The sequence below is a fragment of the Echiichthys vipera genome, assembly GCF_963691815.1.
Source record: "Echiichthys vipera genome assembly, chromosome: X".
NCBI classification, from domain to species: domain Eukaryota; kingdom Metazoa; phylum Chordata; class Actinopteri; order Perciformes; family Trachinidae; genus Echiichthys; species Echiichthys vipera.
In genome coordinates, this window is record NC_139825.1 from 985,901 (window position 1) to 1,012,655 (window position 26,755).

General features: G+C 41.8%; 1 protein-coding gene across 1 annotated transcript in view; it reads right to left on the reverse strand.

Moving 5' to 3' along the window:
• ptpdc1a (protein tyrosine phosphatase domain containing 1a) overlaps positions 1-25,774 on the reverse strand; it is a 75,077-nt gene extending 49,303 nt beyond the window's left edge. Inside the window, exons 1-4 of the mRNA XM_083939649.1 lie at positions 25,671-25,774; positions 13,085-13,180; positions 804-975; positions 465-545 (exon numbers count right to left, since the gene is read on the reverse strand). Coding sequence (XP_083795775.1) covers positions 465-545; positions 804-975; positions 13,085-13,172 — 341 coding nt within the window. The 5' untranslated portion in view covers positions 13,173-13,180; positions 25,671-25,774. The remainder of the gene's footprint in view (positions 1-464; positions 546-803; positions 976-13,084; positions 13,181-25,670) is intronic.
• Between the last annotated feature and the right edge of the window lie 981 nt (positions 25,775-26,755).

Below are 26,755 nucleotides of genomic sequence, written 5' to 3' on the forward strand. Positions count from 1 at the left end.
CTCTGAACTATGGAAGAGACTGAAGAAGAATGGAACAAGATCAAACCAGAGCAGTGTGAGAAACTAGTGATGTCCTGTGGGTGCAGATGTGCTGAAGTCATTCAAAGCTGTGGCCTCTACACTTCCTATTCATTTTTTAATCCTATAGCCCGAAGAAAACATTGTTGAAATCTTCTCTTCTGACACAATGGTATGGTTACTGTTCTCCAATTTTGATCACTGTTTTTGTTGAGGTGCCTTGGTTGTTTAAAAAAACATGCTAGTACAGTAGTAGTATAGCCACAGCTGATATTCTATCAAATTCTGAACAATAAAAAATAACAATTTCAGAATAAATCAAGAATTTATACTTTGTTCTCTAATTAACTTTGATCTCCAGTGTACATCATAGCAAACCTCAATTTAACTGGTGGTCTTAACATTAATAAAGAATCAAATAAAGAAAATAAGTTAAGGTACTTTACCTTTGAAACTGTTCAATTACATTATATTTCTCTAGGATTTCTGTGGAAGGCCTTGCCATAGCTACCAAGTTGTCAGTAATCCTGTCATTGGAGAATATGACAAGTAAGGGGGAGTTGTGTTATATTAGCATAATTATAAAAAATAATGATGGTGAAAGTTAAACACAACTTTAAGAAATCAGACACCAAAGACCCTTAAAATAAAGGGGTTTCCAAAGGGCAGACATACAGATGCATTGAAATTAAACTTCTCACTCGAAAACAGATTGTACAAACCAGAAACCAGAACAAAATGCATGTGTGCTGTATGAAAGGCAGTGGTAAGACAAGCCGACATACCAGGACGAGTAGAGTCCTTTGATGGCTTGCTCCTTACCACTCCAGCGAGAGGGGTTCTCATATTTACAGGCTTTCCCTCCACAGGCCATGGAGCACTGCATGTGACCAGGGATGACATGCCTCAGGGTCTCCCCCATCTTGGTGTACTTTGCTGTAGGGACCCTAGCATTGGCTGATGAAAAAAAGAATCATAAGGACAATTTGTCAAAAGAGTGCTCAGTGCATGCTGCATCCTAAATGCAAAACACTAGTCGTAAATCGCCTGATCTTACATTCAGTGGAAGGCTGAGGCTGGTTCACGCTGATGGCTACCATGACTTTATGGAGGGAGGAGGAGAGGAGCTCCAGGTGTCATGAATCCCCGGCCATGAGGTCTGTTTGGGTGTTTTTGTTATGTCTTGTGGTGTTTGTCACTTTATTGACAGTGCTCGGGGGCGTGTCCTTCTTTGGCTGCTCACACACCTGGCTGAGGTCACCCACACACCTGCTCCTCATCAATCCCCTGCAGTACTTAAGGAGCAGCCACACATGCAGTGAACGCCGGATCGTTGTGAAGTATTGTGAATCATTCCAGGAAGTCAGCCCGGGAGCCCAGTCCGCTTAGCCCCGCCGCCTGTGAGCCAGCCACTCTCTGGACCTTCCACACCTCTGGGATCCAACCCTCGCCTGCCAGCTTCTCTGTTCTTCACCACCTCACACTTTATCAAATAAACTGTTTAAACACTGCCTTTTTGTCCGATCTGCTTCTGGGTCCTCCTCAGAACCCTGACACCAGGGCAGAGTTGAATCTGCGCTGCAGGACCTTTAGCAAGATATCTGAGGCTGAGTGCCTGCGGTTGTGCTTCCTCCACGCTGCCTGTCATCTCCCCAGCTAAGGAATGCCATGCTTAGTGCGGCTACATCTTACAGTGCAGGCTGTGTTGCTGCCTCTACAGCAAGCATCTGTACATTAACAAAAGCTCCGGGCTCATTAGCTCTGTGCCCATGATGAATCATAACACAACAAATCACCCGTTGGCAAAGAGAGGCAAATGCAACCTATCAATTCATCAGCAGCATCTGAAGTGTAACCCTGACGACCGTCTCCAAAGTCATCAGTGGGAGGTAAATGGGGGGGGGGGGGGGGGGGGGGTGTTGCACACACACAGACACAGAGGTGATATCACATGATGTCGCACAGCCCTGGACACACAGCATGTTAATACAAAAACAACTTTTTCTGCTTTTGACTGAACAAAACACAAAATGTGCAGGGATATGACAATTATGTTATTATGAAAATATCTTTTTAAAAGTGCTAGTATTTTTCCCGGGTTACATGCGTCGATTATTTTCAGAATAAGTTCACGTTTTCTTTCTTTTTTCTTTTCATAAATCAACCTTTTAGTAAAAAAAATGACTACAATCAATGTGACAAATGCTTATTGAAAAAATGAAATGGATTATCTTATCTGATGACATTCAGTCACTAAGTGAAACTATGAAAAACAATAAAATCCCTAGATTTAAATTTGGAACCAGCTGGATCTACTGGGTTGTTTCAAAGAGCACTAACAAATAAGGTAGTTGTATTTTTATATACAATGTATCCAGTATCCACTGGTTTAAGACAGGACTATGCCACTGTAAAAATGACATTTTGCCTGTAGCCTGCTCAACCATTCAGCAGCCAGCCCAGCATCCAACTGGAGCCAAAAGGTGAAACTAGACCTGCAAGCAGGTATCAATGGGGGCCCTGTGCAACTCGGACCTGGTGACCCGCAGAGGCGATGCAATTAGGACCGGCAGGTCCATGGGCACGACGCAAGTCGCAGTTTCAACGCAGCACAGATTGTAGTTTGAAAAAGAAAGTGTAGGTATTTGATTTAGTAGATATTGCATTTTTTCACATAATGCATGCATTACTCAATTTTGCATTTTGGCTGATTGATATCAGATAATGCACAGACCCTGAGCACGGCTCGGGAAATAACTTTTCCAGGTTGTGGAATAATCAGAGAAATTACTTCAAAGTAACACACACCTTCCTGTTTTGACTACAGTGTACCAAGTCGTTCCCCTATAACTTTAATATTGTTTGGATTATAAAAATTCCTTTGATCGTAGGGTTAGAACGATTATGTGTGCAAAATTTTGTGCTGATGAGACTCTTGGCCTAGGGCGAGTTGGCAAAAGTAGGTTTTGAATATTTTTCTCATGGTTTGTGAATTTTTTTATTTTGTGTAACAGCGCCAACTAAAGCCTGATTGAATTCAAATTTTGCACAGAGTCTTAAGTTCCCATGGAGAACTATCAGACAGAGTTTGATGCTATTCGGACTAATTATTGCAAAGATCAATACAATACATCCTGTTATGAGTACAACATACAGGAAGTTGTTTCTTCATAAAATACACGTTTTGGACTATTACAATCCTTTTGATAACTTTTCATCAAGATGATTAAAGGATAATTCCTGCAAAGTTCCGTGGTGATCAGACACAGAAGGAGTTTGAAAAAATAGGTTTTTCATTTCTTGCTATTTTGTGCAAAAATACTCTGCAGAAATGTGGCGTGATCTAAATCCCAAGATTAAGCGCCTTTCAAAGAACATGTGGATGTAAGAAATCTTTAATTGCAATATACGATGTGGAAGTAAGAGCCCAAAAAGCCTTTTTCTTGATTAAAACGCAACCTTGTGGTGGAAGTGTCATTTTTGGTGTGTTCTGTGGGGGCACCAGTCTATACCTCTCCTGAAAGTTTTGTTTCCATAACATGAATGGTTAATGCTACAGTATAAGTGATATTCAAAACAGCGCCACCTCCTGGATGATTTATGTCATATTTTTCTCAAAGACTTAGATGAGTATCAGAAACTATTGTTCTAAGTTTCTTGTTTATCTGACTAATAATTGCTAAGATGTAATGAATTCCGCATAACAGCGCCAACTAGTGGTTGGTTAGTGTGAAATTTGTATGAGGCCTCAGTAAGACATAGGAAACAAGATTATCAAGTTTTGTGTTGATCCGACACAATTTGTGGAAGATGCGCAGCACTTCCTGTTTTGACTGTGATCTACAGGAGGTTGTTCCTTTATAACTTCGGCATTTATAAAAGTATCGAAAATCTTTTGATAACTTTTGGTCAGGACCATCCAAACATTACGTGTACCAAGTTTCATCTCCATCGAACACCCGCCTAGGAGGAGTTAAAAAAAAGTAGCTTTTGCATATACCGTGATCCTGCAAAAAAAAGTCTAGGCCATACGTGCAGGGGTCTGAACCACAGTTCAAAGTCTCACCTCAATAACTCCTACTGTGTAGGCTGCAGTATGAGTTTTACTGATGGAAAAATAAAAAATAAATATTAAAAATAAAAATCCTTGTAAAAACAATATGGCATCGCGTTGCCCCAGCCCCCACGGGCTTAGACCCCTTATTATAAAAAAATAAATAAAAAAATAAAAATCCTCGTGAAAACAATAGGGTTCCCAGCCCCCTCAGGCTTGGACCCCTAAGGATATTGCTGGCTCTCTGTGGCCCTCATTTATCAAACGAACGTACAGCAGAAAAACGTGCGCACGACCATTTCCACGCAAACTTCGGCATTTATCAATTTGGACGTGAGCGGGAGCTATGATCAAATCTCACGTCAGGTCTGAGATCATGTACGCAAATTTGAGCCTGTGGATTTGCGGTAGCACAGCAAAATCTGGCTGAAAATAATTAACAAACCTCAGCTGTCATTAAGCATAAGCAGTCACATATTAAGAACAGATCCAAACGGATTCTTAAAACAAATAAAAAAATTATAAATTAAATTTTTTTTTTAAAAGCCCACATTTTTACTGATACCACTTTTTAAGAAGTTAAACAATATGATGGGCTAAATAGCCTAAGATGACAACTAATTATTACACATTAAAATTTAAAATGATCGTGAATACAAGCAGAAATGTGTGTTTGCAAATAAACTCATGGCAAAATTGTGTACTTGTTTTTGTTTTTTTCCAATGGGTGTGACACAACTGAAACAAAATTTGAAAGCACCTGTTGAGATAACCATCGTTCCACTGTGGTTGGCCAGATGTTTACTCATTCCCCTATTTAAACAGATGCTTTGACAGTAATCAAATCTTAACGATGGCAGACCTGCTTGTTTTGGAGGAACAATACGTGTGGGTCAGACGTGAGCGTGTTTTCAGAGACCGCAGGGATCTTTTCATGGAGAGTGATGCTTGGCTGTTAAGTCGCTTTCGGCTCCCAAGGCATGTGCTTATTGATTTATGCAACAATTTAGACGTTCGTCGGTCAACGAAACCAGTCGACCAAATGCCTTACCTGTTACAGTTCAGGTATTCGCCACGCTGGGGTTTTTGGCCACAGGGACCTTTCAGCGGGAGATTGGGGACAGGGCTGGGGTCTCCCAGCCAACCATCAGCAGGACGATGCCAGCAGTGTTGGCTGCAATAAAATCCCTCTCCCGAAAGTACATTCGGTTCCCATACAATTATGCCCAGCAATCTGTGATTAAAAGGCAAGTTTATGAGATTGCTGGGTTTCCAAATGTGGTTGGAGCAATTGATTGTACGCATGTGCGTCTGAAGGCACCATCCATGAATGATTACGCATTCATCAATCGCAAAAACTACCACTCGATAAATGTACAGGTGATTTGTGATGCCAAGCTATCACATTTAAACGTGGTGGCCAGGGGGACACACACGATTCTTTTATATTTCAAAACAGCTGTGTTGGCGCGCGGCTGCAGGAAGGCGCACTGCAGAGCCAAAGTCATCTCCTCGGTAAGTGGCTACCCTCGATAAATTGCATTAAATCAACAAGGTATCAGATGATTAACATTTTGGTATGGTTCTTCTAGGTGACAAAGGTTATCCTCTAACGGAATACCTAATATCCCCGCTGGCAAACCCCGCTACACACGCACACGGGTCACAGTGGAGCGCTGCTTCGGGTTGACTGCCTCTGTTATTCTTTTCCATACAGCGTTTTTACGGGCCCCTTTTATTCCACTCTTAAGACTGCCAAAAAGCACATCTTTATTTTGCTCCATCTCGGATGTCAGGATGCCGATCTCTGTGTCAGAAAAGTTTATTTTCTTACCAGTGTTTCTTCTCTCCATGTTTGACCTCAGTGGGCGAGGCCTCAGCCGCCGCATTTATCAAGGCCCGCTCATTCGTACGCTGAGATTGGGTCAGATACGAATGTTTCATAAATCATAATTCCTGTCGTACGACCAATTCTGCGCTCAGATCTGCGCCCGTTTTCATGCAAGATTGATAAATGAGGGCTGCAGCAACAATACACATTAGATAAGTTATGGACACTAAATAAATCTGCCATATTCCCCAGTTCTCTTCTTTTCTACCTACATCTCATCTTGAACTGGCGTTTTATCTCATCTTACAATCAGGACCAGAGGAACACTACTTTTCCTCTAAAGTTAAGATTGGAAAACTTTTAGAAAGCTAACAGGAGGATAATTTGGGGTGGAACGGTTTATTAAAAACCTGTCCCGTTTGGTAAGCTTGTCACGGTTCGGTACACATTTGTACCGTTCGGTTTATGAGGTGCAACATAGCGTAAGTCTTCATGACCACTGTCCTTTCTAGTCTTTCAGCGCTACGTCTCAGCGCTACGTCTCAGCGTGTCAAATCCCGGCCCGCTTGGAGACTTGCTCCATGCGTTCCTGCTACGCACGCTGTCGCTACGCACGCTGTCGCTACGCACGCTGTCGCTACGCACGCTGTCGCTACGCACGCTGTCGCTACGCACGCTGTCGCTACGCACGCTGTCGCTACGCTCTTCTTTGTGGGTTTCTGAAGCCTCTTGGCAACAGCTCGCCAAGCTCCGCTCTGTTGTTGTTCTCAATTGTTTCCAACTGGTTAAATCCGTGGTTAAATCACCACATCAATGTCTCTTTCTACTCTGAAAAAAAGAAAAGTTGTCAAGGAAAAGGGCCAGTTCACCAGAGAATAGACAGACATTTTTGCCTTAGTTTACTCTGCAGCCATATCTGAGTGTAAAGAGGAGAAGTTGAGAAGGCATTTTCAGAAAAATCATGCTACTCTGCATTTATGTTACATTAATTTTTGTCAGTCCAGTTTTTGATGAATGAACTAATGTTTCACATGTGCTTGTCAGCCTGGTAAAGTAACTAGTTACTGAAGTAATCAGATAAATGTAGTGGAGTAAAAAGTAGAATATTTCCACTGATTTATAGTGGAGCAGAAGTATAAAGTAGCATGTAAATAAAATACTCAAGTAAAGGACAAGAGCCCTTTCCTTTAGTCCAATAATTGAGTGAAAACCTCTGGTTAACAGGTTTGTTCATTTAACAAGGATTGTTTTTGACAAGCTTGTTGCACTTCGAGGCCTATGACTAATATTTACATTGATAAAATAAAGACAATATACTGTATGCACTCCTATGTCACTGTATTGTTTTACAATATCCATTAATGTGATGCTTATATTTTTCCGGCCCCTCATTTTGGATCATTTTCGTCAACCGGCCCCAATTCAAATTAATTGAACAGCCCTGATGTAGCCTATTTCAGTCAGTTCAGCGTATTTTAGTGAAAGAAAACCTATTTTCTTCATTTTTTCTAAGATTTGTTAATCTAAAAGTGTTTATATTCTTACCTAGAAGGCAAACAATTGTTTACCTTTTTGCCAATTAAATATACAAACATGTAAATGTGTCTCCTACTGTTTCAAAATCTCACTTCACTTTCATTTAAGATTATTACAGTAATCCCTAAGCAAGCTGCCTTATTATTTCAGTTTTTGCATGATTGTATGACATGTCCTAAAGAATATCTGATTAAATTTCTTTCTTAATTATTAGGCTACAGATCTGATAAGATTCAAGAAGCTTTATTTATCCCAAGGGAAATTATTATGCAACAGCTTCAATAGAAAGATGGAAAAGGGTCGAAGTAACAATAAGCTAACATAAATCAAATAAAAATAAAGCTAACATAAAATAAATCAAACAATTAACTAAATGCGACAGAATGCAACAGACATTGTGGTTAAATGTAGGAATATACAATATACAACAATACACACCGTGCAGTTTAGCAGCATATTGAAATAACAACAAACTAAATAAGTGATAAGGAGCGATAAGTGATAACAGTGGTAAAAGTGTGTAAAAGTGTAGCAGCATTTCTTAGGTACATAAATGAACTAAGTTATAGTACAACTAAATAAAATGATGCAGTGATGATATAAAGGGACATTTGCTCAGGACACAGTGTCTCCACTGTTACTCACGTGACCGAGGGTAGATGAATTATACAGTTTGATGGCCACTGTAAGAAAAGACTTCCTCCGGTGTTCAGGGTTACACTGAGGGAGAATGAGTCTGTGACTGACTGCTCAAAGTCAGCAGAGGGTGAGTGTTGTTGTCCAGGATACTGTGAAGTTTAGACAGCCCCCAGGACGGAGCCAGCCTTCCTGATGATCCTACTGATCTTCTTGGCGTCTGCTGCCCTCAATCTGCTGCCCCAGCACACAACAGCAAAGAAGATGGCACTGGCTACCACCGACTGGTAGAACATCCTCAGCATGGTGTTACATACATTGAATGACCGGAGCCTCCTCAGGAAATAGAGACGACTCTGGTCCTTCTTGTAAACAGCCTCAGTGTTCTTGGACCAGTCAAGTTTGTTATCCAGGTATACTCCAAAGTATTTGTAATCCTGGATAACATCCACAGTCACACCGTTGATGGAGATGGGTGTGGGGGCAGATTTCCTCCTGCGGAAATCCACCACTAGCTCCTTAGTCTTGGTGGAGTTGAGAATCAGGTGATTAGCTGCACAACAGTCGAAAAAGGAGTCCACAACACCCTTGTACTCCTCGTCAGCAATCTTCTGTAGGTGGCAGGACTCAGAGAGGAGCTGAAAGTCTGAGGTGTACAGGGTGTACAGAAAGGGGGAAAGAACAGTTCCCTGTGGAGCCCCAGTGCTGCTGACCACAGTGTCAGACACTCCGTCCTGCAGTCTAACATACTGTGGTCGACCAATCAAGTAGTCCGTAATCCAGGAAACCAGGGGAGGGTCCGACTGCAACGCCGTCAGCTTACTTCCCAGCAGAGCAGGCCGGATGGTATTGAACGCACTGGAGAAGTCCATGAACAAGATTCTCACAGTGGTTCCCGGTCTGTCCAGGTGGGCGCAGGCATGGTGGAGCAGAAAGATGATAGCGACCTCCACACCTAGTCTCGGCTGGTAGGCAAACTGTAGAGCATGGGTGTCAAAGTCAAGGCCCGCGGGCCCGGGATGATATTTTATGAATATTAGAACCGGCCCGCACGCCACAGCCGCCTGCTGGTGTTTTTCAAGCAAAAACTACATTTCCCACAATGCAACGGTAGCCCGCAAACTCACTGTTGCGCCGCAAGTGGGCCGCCCCGTCTTCAATATTCATCAGCATTCAGGGCAGATGTCAACGTTCAGCATCCCCCCTCCCCAATAATGGCTAAACGGAAGGTGGACGATGAGAACAGGGTGTTTCAAGCTCGGTGGGAGGCAGAGCACATGTTCACGGAGGTAAAAGGCAGCTGTGTGTCTTTATCTTGATATTTAGGAACACATTTTATTTTTGAAGGACATTTTCTTTTTTGCTGTGCCTGTTGAAAATGTTTTCCTTGAAATAACTAAGGTCATAAGATAATATTGCTTTATTAATTTAATGTACAGGACATGTGTTTTCTCTTTGAAGGAAGTTTTTTTTTTGTCTGTGAGCCTGTTGAAAAATGTTTTCACCTGAAATTACTGCTGGAGCCATACAAAAATATTGGATTATTCATTTAAACGGTACACTGTGTTAGGTCTTGGTTCAATAGGTTATATGCAATCATTTTAATATGTTTTAATGAACATTGAACCAGTCCGGCCCTCGGCTTGTAGCAAATTTGTTTTTTTGGCCCTCTGATGTATTTGACTTTGACATCGCTGCTGTAGAGGGTCCAGTGATGAGCTGACCAGGGGCCGAAGAAGTGACAGGACCAGCCTCTCCAGGGACTTCATCAAGTGAGACGTCAGAGCCACCAGTCTGTAGTCTTCGGAGGTGCTGGGACGCACCTTCTTCGGTACTGGTACCTGCCGTCTTGCCTGGGCGGAGTCTGCACAGCTCATCCCTCACCTGCTCTGCAGTTAAGGTTTGTCTGCTGTGTGTGTTGATGGGGGTGGAGAGAGGTGATGGTTGGGGGGAGGGGACAGGGAGGGCAAAGTCAGGAAGGAATTGAGGGGCCAGAGCCCTTTCATCAAATCTGTTGAAGAACAGATTCAGCTCGTTGGCTCGTTCAGTATCATCTACTGTCTGGCTACCAGATGGTTTGTAGCCAGTGATGCTCCTAATGCCGCTCCACACGTCCTTCACATTGTTCTGCTGGAGTTTGTTCTCCAGCTTCCTCCTGTAGCTGTCTTTGCCCTGTTGAATCCTCTCCTTAAGCTCCCTCTGGACCTGCCTCATTTGCTCTCTGTCCCCATCTCTGAAGGCCCTCTTCTTCTCATTCAGCAGGACCTTGATGTCTCTGGTGACCCACAGCTTCTATTGGGGAAACAGCGTACAGTCACTGTAGGAAAAACGCTGTCCAAACAGAAATTCTGTGAGATCAGCAAGGTCCTCTCCATGTGAATCACAGAGAAACTCCCAGTCTGTAAGTTCGAAGCAGCCCTGTAAAGCTTCATCGGTCTCCTGTGACAACTCCTCACAGTCCTGGTGGTCACAGGAAGCTGCTGGACTTGGGGCTTCTACAGGGGCTGCAGGTGGATGAGGTTGTGGTCCCATCTTCCAAGAGGAGGAAGGGCAGTGGAGCTGTAAGCCTCCTTAACATTGGCATACAGCAGGTCTAGTGTCTTGTTTTCCCTGGTGGGACAGTCCACAAACTGCTTGAAAGTGGGCAGTGTTGCAGCCAGAGTGATGTGGTTGAAGTCCCTAGATATTGCAATATATGCGTCTGGGTGCCGTGTGTGAAGACCCGCAACGACGGTATGGATGAAGTCTCTCACGCGCTTCGCGTTTGTAGTCGGAGGAATGTAAACAACCAGGACGATAACGTGTGAGAACTCCCTCGGCAGATAGTATGGCCAGAGACTCACGGCAAGCAGTTCAATGTCTGCACACACACTCCTCTACAGTAACGTGACCAGGATGACACCACTTGTTGTTAATAAGAATAGCAACTGGCCTCTGGCAACTCTCACGGGGACCCCTGTCCACCTGAACAGTCTACGTGAAACACAGCACACTGCTCTGACGATACAACCACTGAGTCCTCACCAGGCCCGCCAGCTCGTCCATCTTATTAGCCAGCGACCTCACGTTCCCCATCGTGATGGATGGGAGAGATGGTTTATATCTCCTCTTCTTTTCCCGGTGTTTACGTCCAGCCTTACATCCCCTGTACTATCTCCTTAGTTCTATGGGGATTTCAGGCGTTTCTCGCATCAGCGCCGATGGTGTTAGCGACAACAGTTGTTCGCGGGTGTCAACAATAGACCCGTCGCATTGTTGCGTCCAGACGGAGACGCGGTCGGCAAAAATAGTCCCAGGAATAAGACACACGGACAAAAAACATGGAAGATAGTTCACAAACATAGTTGGCTATGGGTAGCACGACAACTTACAGGGGAAAAGCACCAATAGAAAGACAATAAATAAGATAAAATAGCTAAAAGTGTGGAAAAGAGAGGGAGCAACTGTTGCTGGCTGCCGCTCGACACAGCGCCGGAACCGGAACTGAAGATGCCTTTTTGCAATAAATGTTCCTTTTTTTAAATTGAGACTCGTAACATTTGTAATCATCATTGTGTAATGTTTATGTAGTAATACTAAAAGTAGTATCAGCTCCAAATATCTGCTCAAGGAAATCGGCAGAAAAAAATCGGTATCTGCCCTAAGAAAATCCACATAGGTCGATCCCTACAAACAAGTAACACTTATACTATGTGACTTACGGTTGCCGAGTTTTTAGGCTATTTGGTATAGGTGGAAAAAACACGCTCTAGGCTGTTTGTACGTCTTTAAACCAATCACAGTCATCTCAGGCGGTGCTAAGCCCTAAATGCAGCTTCAGTGCCTTTGCAAAACTGAGTGCGGATAGGGGGATGTCACGCTTTATATCCTTATACCTCACTGTACATCCCCTAAGCCAAACTATCCATTAAGCATCCATTTTAAAGATTGTCAACCGAGGAAATATGCTTCACACCAAACCTATTTTCATCTTTTCCAGATGGAAAGATGTGGGAGAATTTTATATATAAGCAACTTCAGTTCAGACTGCATCGTAAAGAAATTAATTATTAAAAAGAAAAAAGATTAAATACACTTCTCTCATATCATCAAGTTAGCCGATGGGTCAGCTGGACGGTCACAGATGTCTTATTCACAAAACAATAACAACTGCAATATTAAAAAGATAGCAGTGTTTTCTGTTATTGATGTAAATGAGTTGGGTTGATGTTTTAAACCTGCAAGTTACCAATACATACTGTAGCAACGGCCATATAATAGATTTGTTGTCCCATTCATTAAATATGAAGTATATCCAACTTATACTCTAATTTACAGTAAATGTAATGCTTAGCTATATCAATAACATGTCTTCTCATAACAAATAAATCACCTTTGTTTGAATCACCTGATGCTTAGGCTGGCCCTTATCTTACTTCTTCTTCAACACTTCAACATAATATAAAAATGCAAACTCACCACAGGTCTGGAGGAGAGGTATGGATGGAGCACAACTTCCTCCAACTCAATCGCTCCAAAACCGATGCCATCCTGGTCGGCACCCCTCACCAGACCAAATTATCACCCATAACCAGTGTCACCTTTTATGGCTCTGATATCCCTCTCCCATCAGCAGTCACAAATCTTGGTGTAAAAATGGAACCCCCAACTCATTCAGACCTCCTTCTATCACCTCTGCAACATTTTCCAAACTCCATATGAACCAGATGCTGAAAAACTGCTCCATGCCTTTATCTCCTCCAGACTGGACTAATGCAACACACTTCTCATCGGGATCCCTAGCAAGAGCCTGCAGGGGCTCCTGTACATCCAAAACTCTGCAGCAGCTTTGTTTTTAACCTGTAGCACTTTGAGATCTTTGATGAAAATGGCACTATGAATAAAATGTATTTAGCTATCTCCACTGAATCAAGCCACACCCAGTCTACAATGCTGTGCACTTTTGCAAAATGACAAAAATAATGAAGTAGCTTTTCCCATGTTGTGTTTGTGTTGCAGAGCTCTCGTACCTGTCTCCATCTCTGTGCTTATCTCTCCACTGCGAGCTCCACTCGTGGAGTAAGGCAGGTCACTCAGTATACTGACACCAGCTGCCATGGCTGAGGCTGAAATGTGTAAATAAACATTGTGTGTCAGAGGCAGATGAAAAAAAACAGGAAAAAAACAGCTTAAGCAGAAGCTTTGGTTGTACTGATAACGCAAACAGTAAAAAGGTGCACACACAAACGAGATATGAGGAGCATGTGCAGCGTTGCCTGGCAAGATAATAGGGTATAGGGAGAAGTGCAAGGTGAGCTACCATGTCAGAAGCTCATGTGTCAGGCTAACCACTGCCCCTCTGGGAGCATGTGGGCAGGGCCTGAGAACAACAGTGGCAGCTCGGAGCACAACTGAGATCCAAGGTGCTAAGTTACGAACCTTCAGCAGAACCCACACTCAGCAGCCAGAGAGGCTTCAAGGTGAGCTGCGGTGAAATGGCATCATCACACTAAGCTATAACTCCATGTTAATAGATCTGGAATACCCAGTTAAAATACTTTAAACTGGAGTTTAAGCAAATCCCTACTATTTCATGTACTCGTGCCACAAATGTCAATTACATCCACTGCAGGTGAACACATCCACCTGCTAATGTGCAATATTTTTTGACTTGCACATCTGATTTTTGTAACCTAATTAGTTGTGACACACCAATCTCTGGAGTGTCAATTTAACTCCGGGGACCAACTGTTTCTCATGTTACACCCAAAGCTCTGATCGGCCTCATTACATTAACAATTAAGCAGGTTTGTTGTACTTCACATGCTAACTTTAATGATTCCTTGACCTTTGCATTTTCCTTACTCTTTGATAAACTTAGTGTTTCCCAGTGTTGTTGTTTTTTTTAAGATTATATTTTGGCAGTTTTCAAGCCTTTATTATATAGGACAGACAGGAAATGGGGTGAGAGGGAGGGGGAGACATGCAGCAAAGACTGCTGCCTCAAGGACCCTCAGCCTCTTTACATGGGGTGACTGCTCTAACCACTCAGCCACCGACCACCCCAGAAAAAAATATTTTTGATTTAACTTTGGACTGTTTCTGTTGAACATTATTTGGACCTTTTGGACAATTATTTAAAATTCATTTTCTGATGCTGAGTGTAGCTCATTGTGCAATACAGTGATTTAAACTGAGTTTGCATTGTGGCTCTGATTATTGCTTGTATAATTGTGATCCTTCTGTCGGGTGATTTTGCTTTGAAGTGGGTTCATGAATGTGGGAACGGTGATTCATTTATCCATGTGGGGATTGACCTTTTATACGAACCTTATCATTAAATTGTCTGATTAAACGACGACTGGCAAGAAAAGATTGTTCTATGTCATCTACGCATACGCATGCGCAGCGTCGCTAGATTTCACTGGATTTCTCGCCACTTCGGCGTATTTATATTTGGAATCACTCGTGCCCAGCTTTAATTGTATTTATTTCTTCAAACCATGGGCTGAAGCTTTTAACCTTCGGGCCTTTGGTTGCCTCTGATTACACCGGAGAAGTAAAACACGGAAGTCGTGACACCGAATCGCACTAGCGAGGCGTCAATTTTAAAGAGCTTCTTTAACTCAGTGGGATCTAAAAGCAACTGGTGAAGTGGGCTGCCTACCCAGGAGTGAAGATGGTCTCCCTGAACATTCAGTTCCAGGGCCGGAACTCACTTCCCTGTGGTGGTTCAGTGTCCCAGTGTGACGGCTCCCAAGCAAAGGCTGCGACATGATGCCCGTGTGTGAGTCCTGTCTTCCCACACTCTCAAAACTGAGGGAGAACTTCTCTGGCCTGAAGGCTGACCTCAGGGAGAGGGACAAAATCCTCATGGATCCCTCCACAGTCACCACGACCAAGGCAAAGCTTGTAGCCCATCTTAGCGCTTACAGAACTGGTGACCGGACCATAAGGGCCGCCGACAACACCACCAAGAACCACCAGTCCGAGGTCCTCAAGCAGGACTTAAGGTCCATGGTGAACCCCCTGCTAGACACAGGGAAGTGACTGATTATTTTCCGGCCCTCTTCCCTCGCCGCGTTTTGGTGACATCATGACCAGACGCCTCCGCCAGCTGTACCTGTGGCTTAAAGGATACTGCCTTGGGAAAAGTATTCCATTTCTGGACAACTTTACGGCCTTTTCTAACAGACCCAGGCTTTTTAACCACAATGGCCTGCACCCTAACCAGGAGAGGTCAAGACTTATATCTGTCAACATTGACCTGACTGTCCAGGCCTGCACCACCACCACCACCTCCTGACAACAACCCAGTGTTGGGATAAGGATGCAGAGTCACAGTTTAATACACCTCTCTGCGCTGCCCTTATCACAGACGCACAGGTTGCAGTCTTACACACCTCTCTGCGCTCCCTGTGGAGCACTTTCCAGCTCAGTATACTATAAAATCGCTGTGTGCCTCTCGGTCATTTAAATTAATTAAATCAAAAATGAATAGAAGAGGAGTTATACAGAAAAACTTGATACAAATCAACACCAAATCTGCGATAATACAACAAAATCATTAAAATAAAATGTGGACTTTTAAAACATCAGATCTCTGTCATCTAAAGCTGTATTAGTAAATTATCTGATATCAGATAACCATATTGATTTACTCTGTCTGACTGAAACCTGGTTGTGTCATGAAGAATATGTTAGCCTAAATTAATCCACTCCTCCCGGTCATATTAATACTCACATTCCTTGAGGCAGTGGTCGAGGAGGAGGTGTTGCAGCTATTTATGACTCAGGCCTATTAATCAACCCTAAACCTAAACTAAACTATAATTCAAAGTCTTGTTCTTTGTCTTTCACATTCAACCTGAAAAACTGTGCAGCCAATTATACTTGTTATAGTGTACCATGCTCCTGGTCCATACTCTGAATTCTCAGAGTTTCGGTCAAATAGTCAAAAGTAATCATTGAAGGAGATTTTAATATTCTTGGGGACGATGATAATAATAGCCTTAGTATTGCGATTATCTCTCTATTGGATTCGATCAGTTTTAGTCAGAGTGTACATAAACCTACTCAGTTTTAATCACACCCTCAACCTTGTTTTGGCTTATGGTGTGGGAATTGAAGACTTAATAGTCTTTCTTATCCTATTTTATCAGACCATTATTTAATAACTTTTGAATTCATATTACAGGACTACTCACCTCCGGGCAAAGGTTTTCTACACTGGATGGACTGGAGTGAGAGCGATTCCATCTGCATTTATTTAAGGCCTTATCCTAATATTCAATATTCCTGTACTAAAGTTAATTTCTCTGATATTGATCACTTTATTGAAAGTGTTGCAGGCTTACTACGAACAACACTCGACTCTGTTATAGGGAAGGTTTTCGTTGCCACTGTACTCTACAGGGGAATTGTTGGGTCTATGTAAATAACAAATAAGTCATAGTGTGGTCTTTACCTACTCTGTAAAGTGTCCTGAGAAAAGATTCAGCCAACCCACTACAATGCGTTGGAAACACATGAGAAATAAGTTACTTTTCTATTGCTATTTAATGTAAAACAGTACAGTATACATTTTATTTTTTATAACTAAGGCTTTTCCTCTACAGCCTAAAATATGATCCTTTTCTCACCATTACAATGTTTTCGCGCACCGCATTATAAGGCGCATAGAATAGACGCTACAGTCGAGGCTGGGGTTACGTTATGCATCCATTAGATGGAGCTGCGCTAAAGGGAATGTCAACAGAACAGTCAGGGGAGGTCATCTTGTTGCTTCCTCCACTTCCACACCATTGATTTGTTAATGTTAAACTCTCTCGCTGCTGCTCTATTCCCGTGTTCTACTGCGTGACTAATCGCCTTGAGTTTAAACTCTGTGTCCTACGCATGTCTCTTAATAGGAGCCATTTGGGGGTCTTTACACAAACACACAAATGGAAATGAAACGGCACGCTTCGCGCAGTCATATTTCTCAACATGTGCCGCGCGTTACTTCTTCTACAGGGGGAAAATAGAGTCGGCGGCTGCTTACCGTAGTTGCGAGACCTGTTGTGGCTCAATATTGGTCCATATATGAGGCGCACCAGATTATGAGGCGCACTATCGGCTTTTGAGAAATTTGAAGGTTTTTAGGTGCGCCTTATAGTGCGGAAAATACGGTAATTTTTGAAATTAATTCAGATTTTAATGTGCAATAAAAGTTCTTATGAAGCATCAAAGTTTGTTGATGTTTTTATGGTGCAGATCTGGTATGAATTTTAACATTAGCAACATGTACAGTACTGAAATCAGACAAGAACACATTGATAGAGGTTTTTTCCACAACTTGTAATCAGTTACAATGCTATTTATACAGTATGTTAGCTGTTATCAACATTATAGAAATGTGTCTTGTGATTAACCAAGCAAGAGTATTCTGTAGTTCATGTTAATACACTCAGTACTGTAAAATGACAGCAGGAAAACAGAAAACTAGGATCATCATTTATTACGTGTTTCAATTACAATAACTGTGGACATGAATAAAAGTATTGTGCACATTAATGACAGAGAATAATAAATAAATTGCAAAAACTGCAGTGGGTGATTTAAAGGGTTCACAACATTAACAGAGCCTGATTTGGTGATGATCCTCCTTCACAATAAAAATGTTTTCTTTTGTGAAGCATAAAGTGAATACAACTTGCATTTCATTGTGCAACCCTGTGTTGTAGAATGACGTATAAATAACCATCCATTCATCATCACCACACATTCGAGAACTAAGAATGTTGTCCATGCAGTCGCCCTTCTCTACAACCAGATGACTGACACCAAATATGACCATCCACAGATGAGCTCTTCCTTCTGTTGTCACCGGTCACTCACTTTTCTCTGTGTGGAGACCCTTTACAGATGTAGCAAAAAGACAAACAACATTGAATCAATAAATTATACCCTATAAAAAGACATACCTCAAACGTTACCAGATGTCAGTTTTTATATTCACCACTAAGTATTGATCCATTTACTGTTTGATTAGTGCATCATAATGCATCTGTCTACCTTCTTGTCTAAGAAGAACTGATCCCCCTCAGAGTGTGTACTGCACAGACCTGACGTGTCTGATGGGTCCAGTTGTCTCCTCATGTTCACCAACCACTGCATCAGCCTGCCACCATCACCTGAAGGAAATCTGTTTGAAAAAACGTACTGTTGGGCTTTCAGACTCTTCATTAGTATAACGTGTATATTCACATTAGGTTTTTCCCCAATAACGTGACCACATCTGCAATATGCATCTGCAATGAATATGAGGATTGTTTATGACAGTTGCATATCACAAACTCATGTGCAAATAAACTGTATAACTAACAACTTACTACATCTGCAATATGCATCTGCTATAAAATTGAACTTGTTTATGTTTATTTAAGACGTGAAAATTCATATACATTTGTTTAAGCACTTGAATACATCATATAGATGTGACAGATTCAGCTATATACTCATGTTAATTTGCAAAACATTAACAACAGCGCATAATCACAGAGAAATAGCAAAACTATGCAAAAGTTACGGACAACAAGCAGCTATTAGCACATAAATGATGAAACTAATATCAGGTAACTATAGCGCTTGCTTGGTAAAGAACGTGCATCCATGTTAACTGTGATATGCTAAGTTTGGTTAGCGAGAGATAAGGCTTAAAATAATATGTAACGTTACTTACCGGATACACTGCTTGGAGTGTCTTTAGTTCAACCAGTTAAACTGAAAACAAACTGCGAACACTGAAGAACAACATCACAGCTTGAGTTTTTCACGGCTGATGTAACGTTAGGTTTGAAAGTCAAGATTTTCGAGACCTGTCAATCACAAGTAAGCCACGCCCCCAATGCATCCCTGCCTTATCGTCTATTTCACTCAAACTGGGACCGAATTTGAAAAAATTAACACCAGTGAGTATTGTAAAAGGCATCAAACTAACGATAGAGACGATAAAAACCTCTGTAACTGGCTTTTTGTAGCCACAGAGCGAGTTAGAAGTTGATCATTTTCACCGTTGACTTGAATGCAACCGGATGTCTTCTGCGACCCACGTATCGCCCCCTTGCCCCACTGGCTAGAATACAGGCTTAAGGCACTTCCGTGTTGGTTTCCTTTTTCAGACCCAGTCGCTCCGTCCATTCATTTAAACAGTCTATGGTGGTGCACTAAAATAATCTTTTTTTAACACTCAGGTGTGAAGTGTTGTAACGTTACACGCACGCACGCACACAAAAAGCTGGCTGCCAGGCTGGCCCACCCTCACTCTTCGCCATTAAGAAACAACTTCTCTGCTGCCGCAGTCCGCAATTCTTCAGATGTCTTTAGCAGATGGGGAATGAGTGCTTTATATCCATCTTGTGCTGGATCACTGTAGTCGGTAGTGTAGCACGGTAAAACAATACTTGAAAGGTACCACAGTACCTAGCTGTTAGAAACAATACTATTTCACGTTTTATAGGGGTAATTTATGAACTTTGTGGGGCAGCGTGTCTGTGTGCAGCTTCTCTCTGCTTCATCACTGCCTGCGGCCAGAGTGGGCACAGACACAGATCGAGACGGACATGGCTGACAATGGCGCCACATCGTCTTTAAACGATGCTTTAAATCAATACCGACCAAGAAGTCAGCACTTCTAACTTGAAGAAACATGGAGCTGACAGACATGGACTTGTTCAAAGAGTTCAGAGAGCTGTAGGTTAGTGATATATAACATAAATATCTCCTGGATGTAACGTTAAGTCAAGCAATTGTTTTCTTTTGTGTCAAGTGATTTTTTTTCACCATCGGAGTTAGCTGCCCGATGTGGTTCACACATCTCTGTATGCAAACAGTTCACACTGGAGACATAAACTTCACCAAAACATGCACTGGACACATTCATTTTACCATAACATGCGCTGATGTTTACAAGTTTGATCAACAACACCAGTTATAAATGATATTTTTTAAGTCAATCAGTTCTGGTAATATAATCATAGCATGTACATTTTTGTAAATAATTTATAATATATATTATAATTTATATTAGTAGAAAATGGTCAGATTAGAGCACAGATCTCCACCAGGTCTGGGTCATTTGTGTTGTACTTTATAACATGTTAAAGTGAAATGCCTGTGTAAAATCATCCCAGGATCTTTTTCGGCGAATACACTCAAATAAACCATCAAGACATTTTTTTCATGTACAGACTACTATCGGAGAAATGGGAAAGACATTAACAGCCGCTAAGAGCCAAATGCGGCTAACAGTGATTAGCTCGGGTCGGCAAGTTGAACGCATTAAAGCGGCTTTTTAAACCACTAATACTGCTCCTGTAATACTGTTACAAAAAACTCTGGTTTCAGGAAGCCAGAACTGCGGTTATGTGTGGATGAAAGCAGTGACTTGTAGTCAGGGGAGGCAGGTGAGGCTGTGCCTCCCCTGTCATCATGAGAGGGAAAAAAAAAAGAAATAATAAAACAACATAAGTATTAATATTTATCCTCTGGACTATGATTTTGGTGTGGTTCTTACGTATTTTGACCGTTTTTATAGTAAAAATCGCAGAAAATTCTGTATTTCCTGCTTAAATAAACGGAGTCTCTTCGGAGACGAGAGGTGAGGCACGGACAGCCGTGCCTCCCTCCAGATTGCGCAATCACTCACAAACTGGATTGAGCGCGTGCAAAAGGCGCGTGCTTGTTCCCATTTCTGTGTATGTTTCCAATATGATGGTTGAGGACACTTTTATGTAATAAAAGCATACATCTTCTTTTCCATGGTGTTCAGTAATGTATTTTACGTATGTGTGTAATATTTACATCTTATTGATAAGACATAAATCCACAGGGAAAATGCTTGCCTTGAGGCAGGCACTACCTCTGCCTCAAGGAAGGTGGCGATAGTGAGCGGCCTGATAGCCACCAGCCAGGTCACGGTGAACTCTGACCTGTGTGCAACAAGTAAACACAAGAAGTGTGCTGTGCGACGCTGTAGAGCTTAGCGACAAGCTGTCATTTCTCGCCCTGAAAATGGAGGATTTGATTTCTAAACTAAGACATTTTTCAAAGCTGGACTTTCAGTCAGTAAAGGTAAGATATACTGCAATATACAGTGGCACTGGTGTTTTAAAATGGTTTTCAGCCTCCTATTCACTCCTATTCTCCCTATTCTCTCCTATTCTTTCATCCTATCCTATTGGCATTCTACTGTATGTTTATAAATCTGACTTGTGCCTCCCCAACCCCAACTCTGACTGCACGTCACTGGATGAAAGGCCAAACCGTGCAGAGAAACACACAGTTTAAAAAATACCCGCGCTCATATGGACGGCCCCTCAGTGTGATGGAAGAGTACTGCTGAACTTATTGCATGGTTACAATTCAATAAATTGATCATTAACCAGAACATGCCTTAATGTGTAATTCTAGCATAAAAGCAGGTCTTTTTCAGCATGAATATACATCAAATAAGCCATCGTGACAGTTTTTTTCATTGATAACCTATTAATGGAAAAAACCCAGGAGAGTCGCTAGCAGCCAGACTAACACTGAGTAGCTCGGGGCACACACGTTGTTGGTGCTTTGTTTGGTAGGGACTGTTATGCTACTGCAGAGGTTTGGTCCTTTTTTCTTTTTTTAGCAATATTATTAGTTAAATAAGCTGTTTTGGATGGTTCAGTGTTAGCCATGTCTGGCTGCTAGCGACTCTCCAGGATTTCTCTGTTAACCCTCTGAGGCCGACACCTGCGCCGGCGCGACCTGGTGATGTTTTTTAAATTTTTATATCAATATCTTAGCTATTATACAGCGTACAAACGTGATCTATATATTGTCGGAGATGGCAGACTCTCCTCTTCCGCATTATTTTTACTGCAAGCTCATAGGTCACTCACACGGCCAATTAGAGACAGGAAAGACCACTTGTTACCGGCATTATTTGCCTCTCTCTCTGTGTGGTTGGTGGGCCATGGTGTCCGTCATCATTTTCTGTGAAACTGACCAATAGACACTCAGAAAATCACTAAAGACCAACCCACTACCAGCAAGTTAGTCTGATCCTTTTGCTGCATCCTGACACTAGCAGCTGATCACAACAGTGAAAAACACAAGTGCCATTCCGGAACTGATTTGGCCTCGACGAGGCTTACGCGGCTTCTGGGCCAGAGGGTTGATTCCTCCGACAGAGAAGAACAATAGAGATCCATTTAAAGATGAGTAAGTGTTTTTACTTCACAAAAATTATGCGTAATTGGGATCAGATTGGCCAAAGTGTGCTTCTGTGTGCTATGTCTAAATTGGTCTGTGTATCAATAGTCATGAACTTTGTTTGACAAAATTGACCGTCCATTAGTAAAGTATTACCCAGTAATAGTTATCTGATCCAGTAAAGGGCCGCAGGTTTTCATTTCAACCATGCAAGAACACACCTGACTCAACTTATTCATTCACCTGGATTGTCTTCACAACGTTGATATGTTGGATCAGATGTGTTCTTGCCACAGCGGCCCTTTACTGAATCAGTTTGACACCCCTGGTCTAGATGAATGGATATGTTTTGGTCACTAGTTCAGCACACTGTTCTGTGCAGATGAAACTGTCTTTCATAGAATTGCATTTCTTTATTTGAATGTGATTTTTATACTGAATGTAATAGTGAAATCCTTTTCTCTCTGCCATACACATGGCAAGGATGATGTGTTCCCGGTCCTGTGCCTGCACCACAGCCATCACCACCTCACCAGCACATGGCACAGCTGAATATGCGAAGCATAAAAACATGCACATTAAGTAAATATTGTAAATTGTGTATTTTTGTATCTAATAAATATTTGGTTTTGAAAGTGAAACATTTGTAATACTATTTTTCTTCATTTGCACACATCCCATGAAGCTAGATATGTAGTATGAAGTCCTATTTCATCTCATGGTGAAAATAGAGGGAGTGACAACACTTTTTCTCAAAAAGCGATATTGACAAAATTCCATTTCAGACATTAATTTTAAGTTTATCTACTATTTTATTTATATATTACACTACTTTTGTGAACCAAAGACTTTGGTTAACTCATTTCAAGCACCAAAACAGTTCGTCTACATGAGTAAAGGAATGTTTTCATAAAAAGGTATGAAGAATTTGAAAAAACGTAATTCAATTTTCAGCATTTGGGCTTTTGTTCTGAACATTTCCATGTAAAACACTAGGGTATTATGTTATATGCAAGTAAACTTAAAAGGGGAATTTACAAAAGTATGCAAAATCGAGAAAATAGCCTTAGACCTCAGAGCAGGCCCGGAGTGGCTAATCGGGAGGACCGGGACAATTCCCGGTGGGCCGGTCTGACTTTTGGGCCGCGAGGGCCGGTGTTCAATTATTATTTTTATTTATTTTGTGCCAGTGTTCAGTCATGGCACTGAGTGGATTGGGTATCACGTGTATGCTGTTACCGCTGTCGCTGGTCATATCACAGAGCTGGCGATCTGTTAGATCATGCCAATGAAACTGGGACGCGGACGCAGGTTAAGGGCACGGCCACCAACAAGAAACAGACGCAGACGCAGCCTGATGTAACGTACGTGTCGTGCACTAGTCCGCACACTTCAGTGGTGTTTGCCTAGCTCCAACCACAGATGTACAAGGAAAATAATAACCCAAAATGGAAAATAAAAAGAGCAAGGGTGGCGCAGAAAAAGCGAGGATTATGAAGAGAAAAGCCCTGGAGACAGATGCAGCCAAATGTGCAAAAATCGGCAACTCTCCTCTCACACTCGGTGAAAGCGTCTGGCAGTGCGCAAATTCTCTGTGATAGTGTCTTATAACGATCATATAATAGTATAATATAATTTTATATATAATATCACGGCCAAAAGCTCTGTGCGCCTCCGGATGGCCGTAGCACGAGGAGCTCTCGTAGGGATTGGGTTTCGCGGGGTTTGTCTACCGGCGTTGCTGTGTTACTAATAATTAATTTCTTTCGGTGTTTCGGTTTTCGGCCTTGGTTTCCTCATTTTCGGTTTCGGCCAAGAATATTCATTTCGGTGTATCCCTAGTTGTAACATATAGCCTGTCTAACCTAACGTTACATAATTTAAATAATATTATGATGCAACGCCACATAACTGGCCACAAACTTTGATTTGTAGCCCCTCAGATACAAGATGCATCACCAAGCACCAGCCATCAGCCCACAGGTCCAGAGTGTGCAGGTAGGATTGCTCATTAAGTGAATATTATTAGAATTAATATAATGAAGAGTATGGTGTAGACCTAGCCTGGTCCTACCAGACTCGTACTTCATTTCATTTGCACAGAGAGTCTGGACCTACTCAATTGATAAACGTTAACTCACTTGGAAGGCAGGTGTCTGTTGAAATTTAAAACTATTGGATCTGCCCAGTGCCACTCTGGATCTGCCATAACCAATCGCTTACGTTTGGCCGGGAATCACGTTGCGCGCAGGCTGTAAACAAACCAAACACTGCATGAAGATGTAAACGAGAGCTGATTGGACCCAGATTGCAATTGACGATGATAGAGGATTCAGCACTACAATAATGAAACTGACTTGAATATTTGACATGAAAAAGGGGAGATTTGTGACGAGATTTATGAACATTTTTATGATTTAGAGTCAGAGGCAGAGCCAGGAGCCAGTGGTGAGGAAGAAACAGGTGAGCTAGTGTGTGAACAAGCAAGCATCAGTTCCAATAAAACCACTTTCTTTGCCCAAATGATAGTAGTGGCCCGTTATACTTTTGATCATTAGTAATAGTAAGAATTACAGTGGGAATTACAAGGCTTTAGAGAACAGTGCACTATTGTATGCTTAACATATAAAGTTATAATTACATTATTTTAATATAATAGGTCGTGATCTAAAGTGGGCCGGTCTGAGGTATGAAACTCCAGGGCTGAAAATGAGTCCCACTCCGGCCCTGCCTCAGAGGGTTTCTAAGTTATCAATGAAACCTTCTGACTTATATTAGCAAGAAAGGCGCATGGCTAATTAATGCTATCAATCATAGATACACTCGAATGGAGAAGTTATACCGTGCTTTTCTTATCACAAGGGTCTGCCATGACAAATCTTGGATACAGCAGAAACAGCAGTGACTTCCATATTCTCAAGTAAGATAATGGTGAAGGAGAACACACTGGTGTTTACACAAGAGCGGCACCTCTTTTAAACAACAATAATAACCATTTCAAAGCACGAACAGTCATCTTTAGAGTGAGACTCCACTCATATCGCATCACCCCCTCTGACTAACGTGTGTAACTTGGTTTTCAACGTGATAGCAGGTGTCTGCAGTGTAACTTAGCGGAGAGGTAGTTAAGTATGCAACCATGTCTGTCTGTTTGGTCATTAACGTTAAAGCTTACAGACATTGCGCTAGTTGTTTGTTTACTGTCAGCTTTTGACTAGTTTTGTCAAAGACTACTATTAAGTGTTGTGTAACGTTGGCCCTGCAATACAGTACAGTACAGTAACGTTAGTGTCTCGTGCTGATGCTGCAGCGTAACTTCAACTCATTAGCTTACTGTACTGCAGTGTAACTGAAGCTAGCATAATAGCTACAGAGGGCCTAACTTACCGTTGTCCTGTCGTCGAGTCCGGGGCTGTCTTTACAGTATCTTACATAGTCACTTCATCTCTCTGAATCCACAGTTGTGCTATCGCTGACACGTATCAAATCGGGATTTCTCTCTAGCCACATCATTTGGTCCGCTATGTGCAGCTAGCTTCTTAGCTAACTTAGCAACGTCACGCTTTTTTTTCTGAGCAACCTGACGCGTTGTCATCTGGACAGTTCAGTGACGTCATCGGGGCTACAAAAAACTTGAGTTTCAGTGGATATAAAACAAGTCAACACGAATGTGATCATCTGGCAATGTAGTCCGTAGTCTTCAAAGCTTTTTTTGTTTTTAGATACTTTACATACAGTCATAGAATGTCTGAAGTTCACCAGAAAACAAGTTTGTGCTTGGATGAAACTGAAGAAATCTGGCCTTGTGAATATATTTGCCCAAAAAACAGCAATTTTATGAAATTATCAACCTCCTTGTTATCAGACTCTAAATTCAAAACCAAGACCATGTATTCTGTTATAGGGACCAAGAGCTGATGAGTTTCCCAGATTAGAGATTTGAGTCCAAAAGTTACATGAATGAGTGCAAGCATAAAATAAATGAGACAAGGACTTAACCTCCTCTTTACAGAAGGAACATACATAGGAAACATCAGATCTATGAATAAAGTCATTGCAAAAGGTCAGAAATTAACACTATACCTTGGTCATACCACTCCTTTACAAATAGGGTCTTATATTACCACGTGTTGATTGTTCCGTAAAATACCCGTGTGAGGTGAGAATTTGTGCTTGAAAGCAATCTTTAATGTCCCAAGGGCTTGTTTATGAAAGTTAGCGAGTTTAACTGGTAGTTGACCTGGGATAAAATTACACGACAGCAAAAACCTTAATCCACCACACTTGTTACACATGTTGGGGGGAAAAAAACATGGGGAATTATTATGAACTAAACAATGTTTTAGCCAATTCATCTTAAATATTCTATAATGAAAGTTCAAAACATTAAGGCCTCCTATTGAATACTGTCTAATAAGTGTTTTCCTCTTTACATACTCTGTCTTATTTTTCCAAATGAATTTGAATAAGAG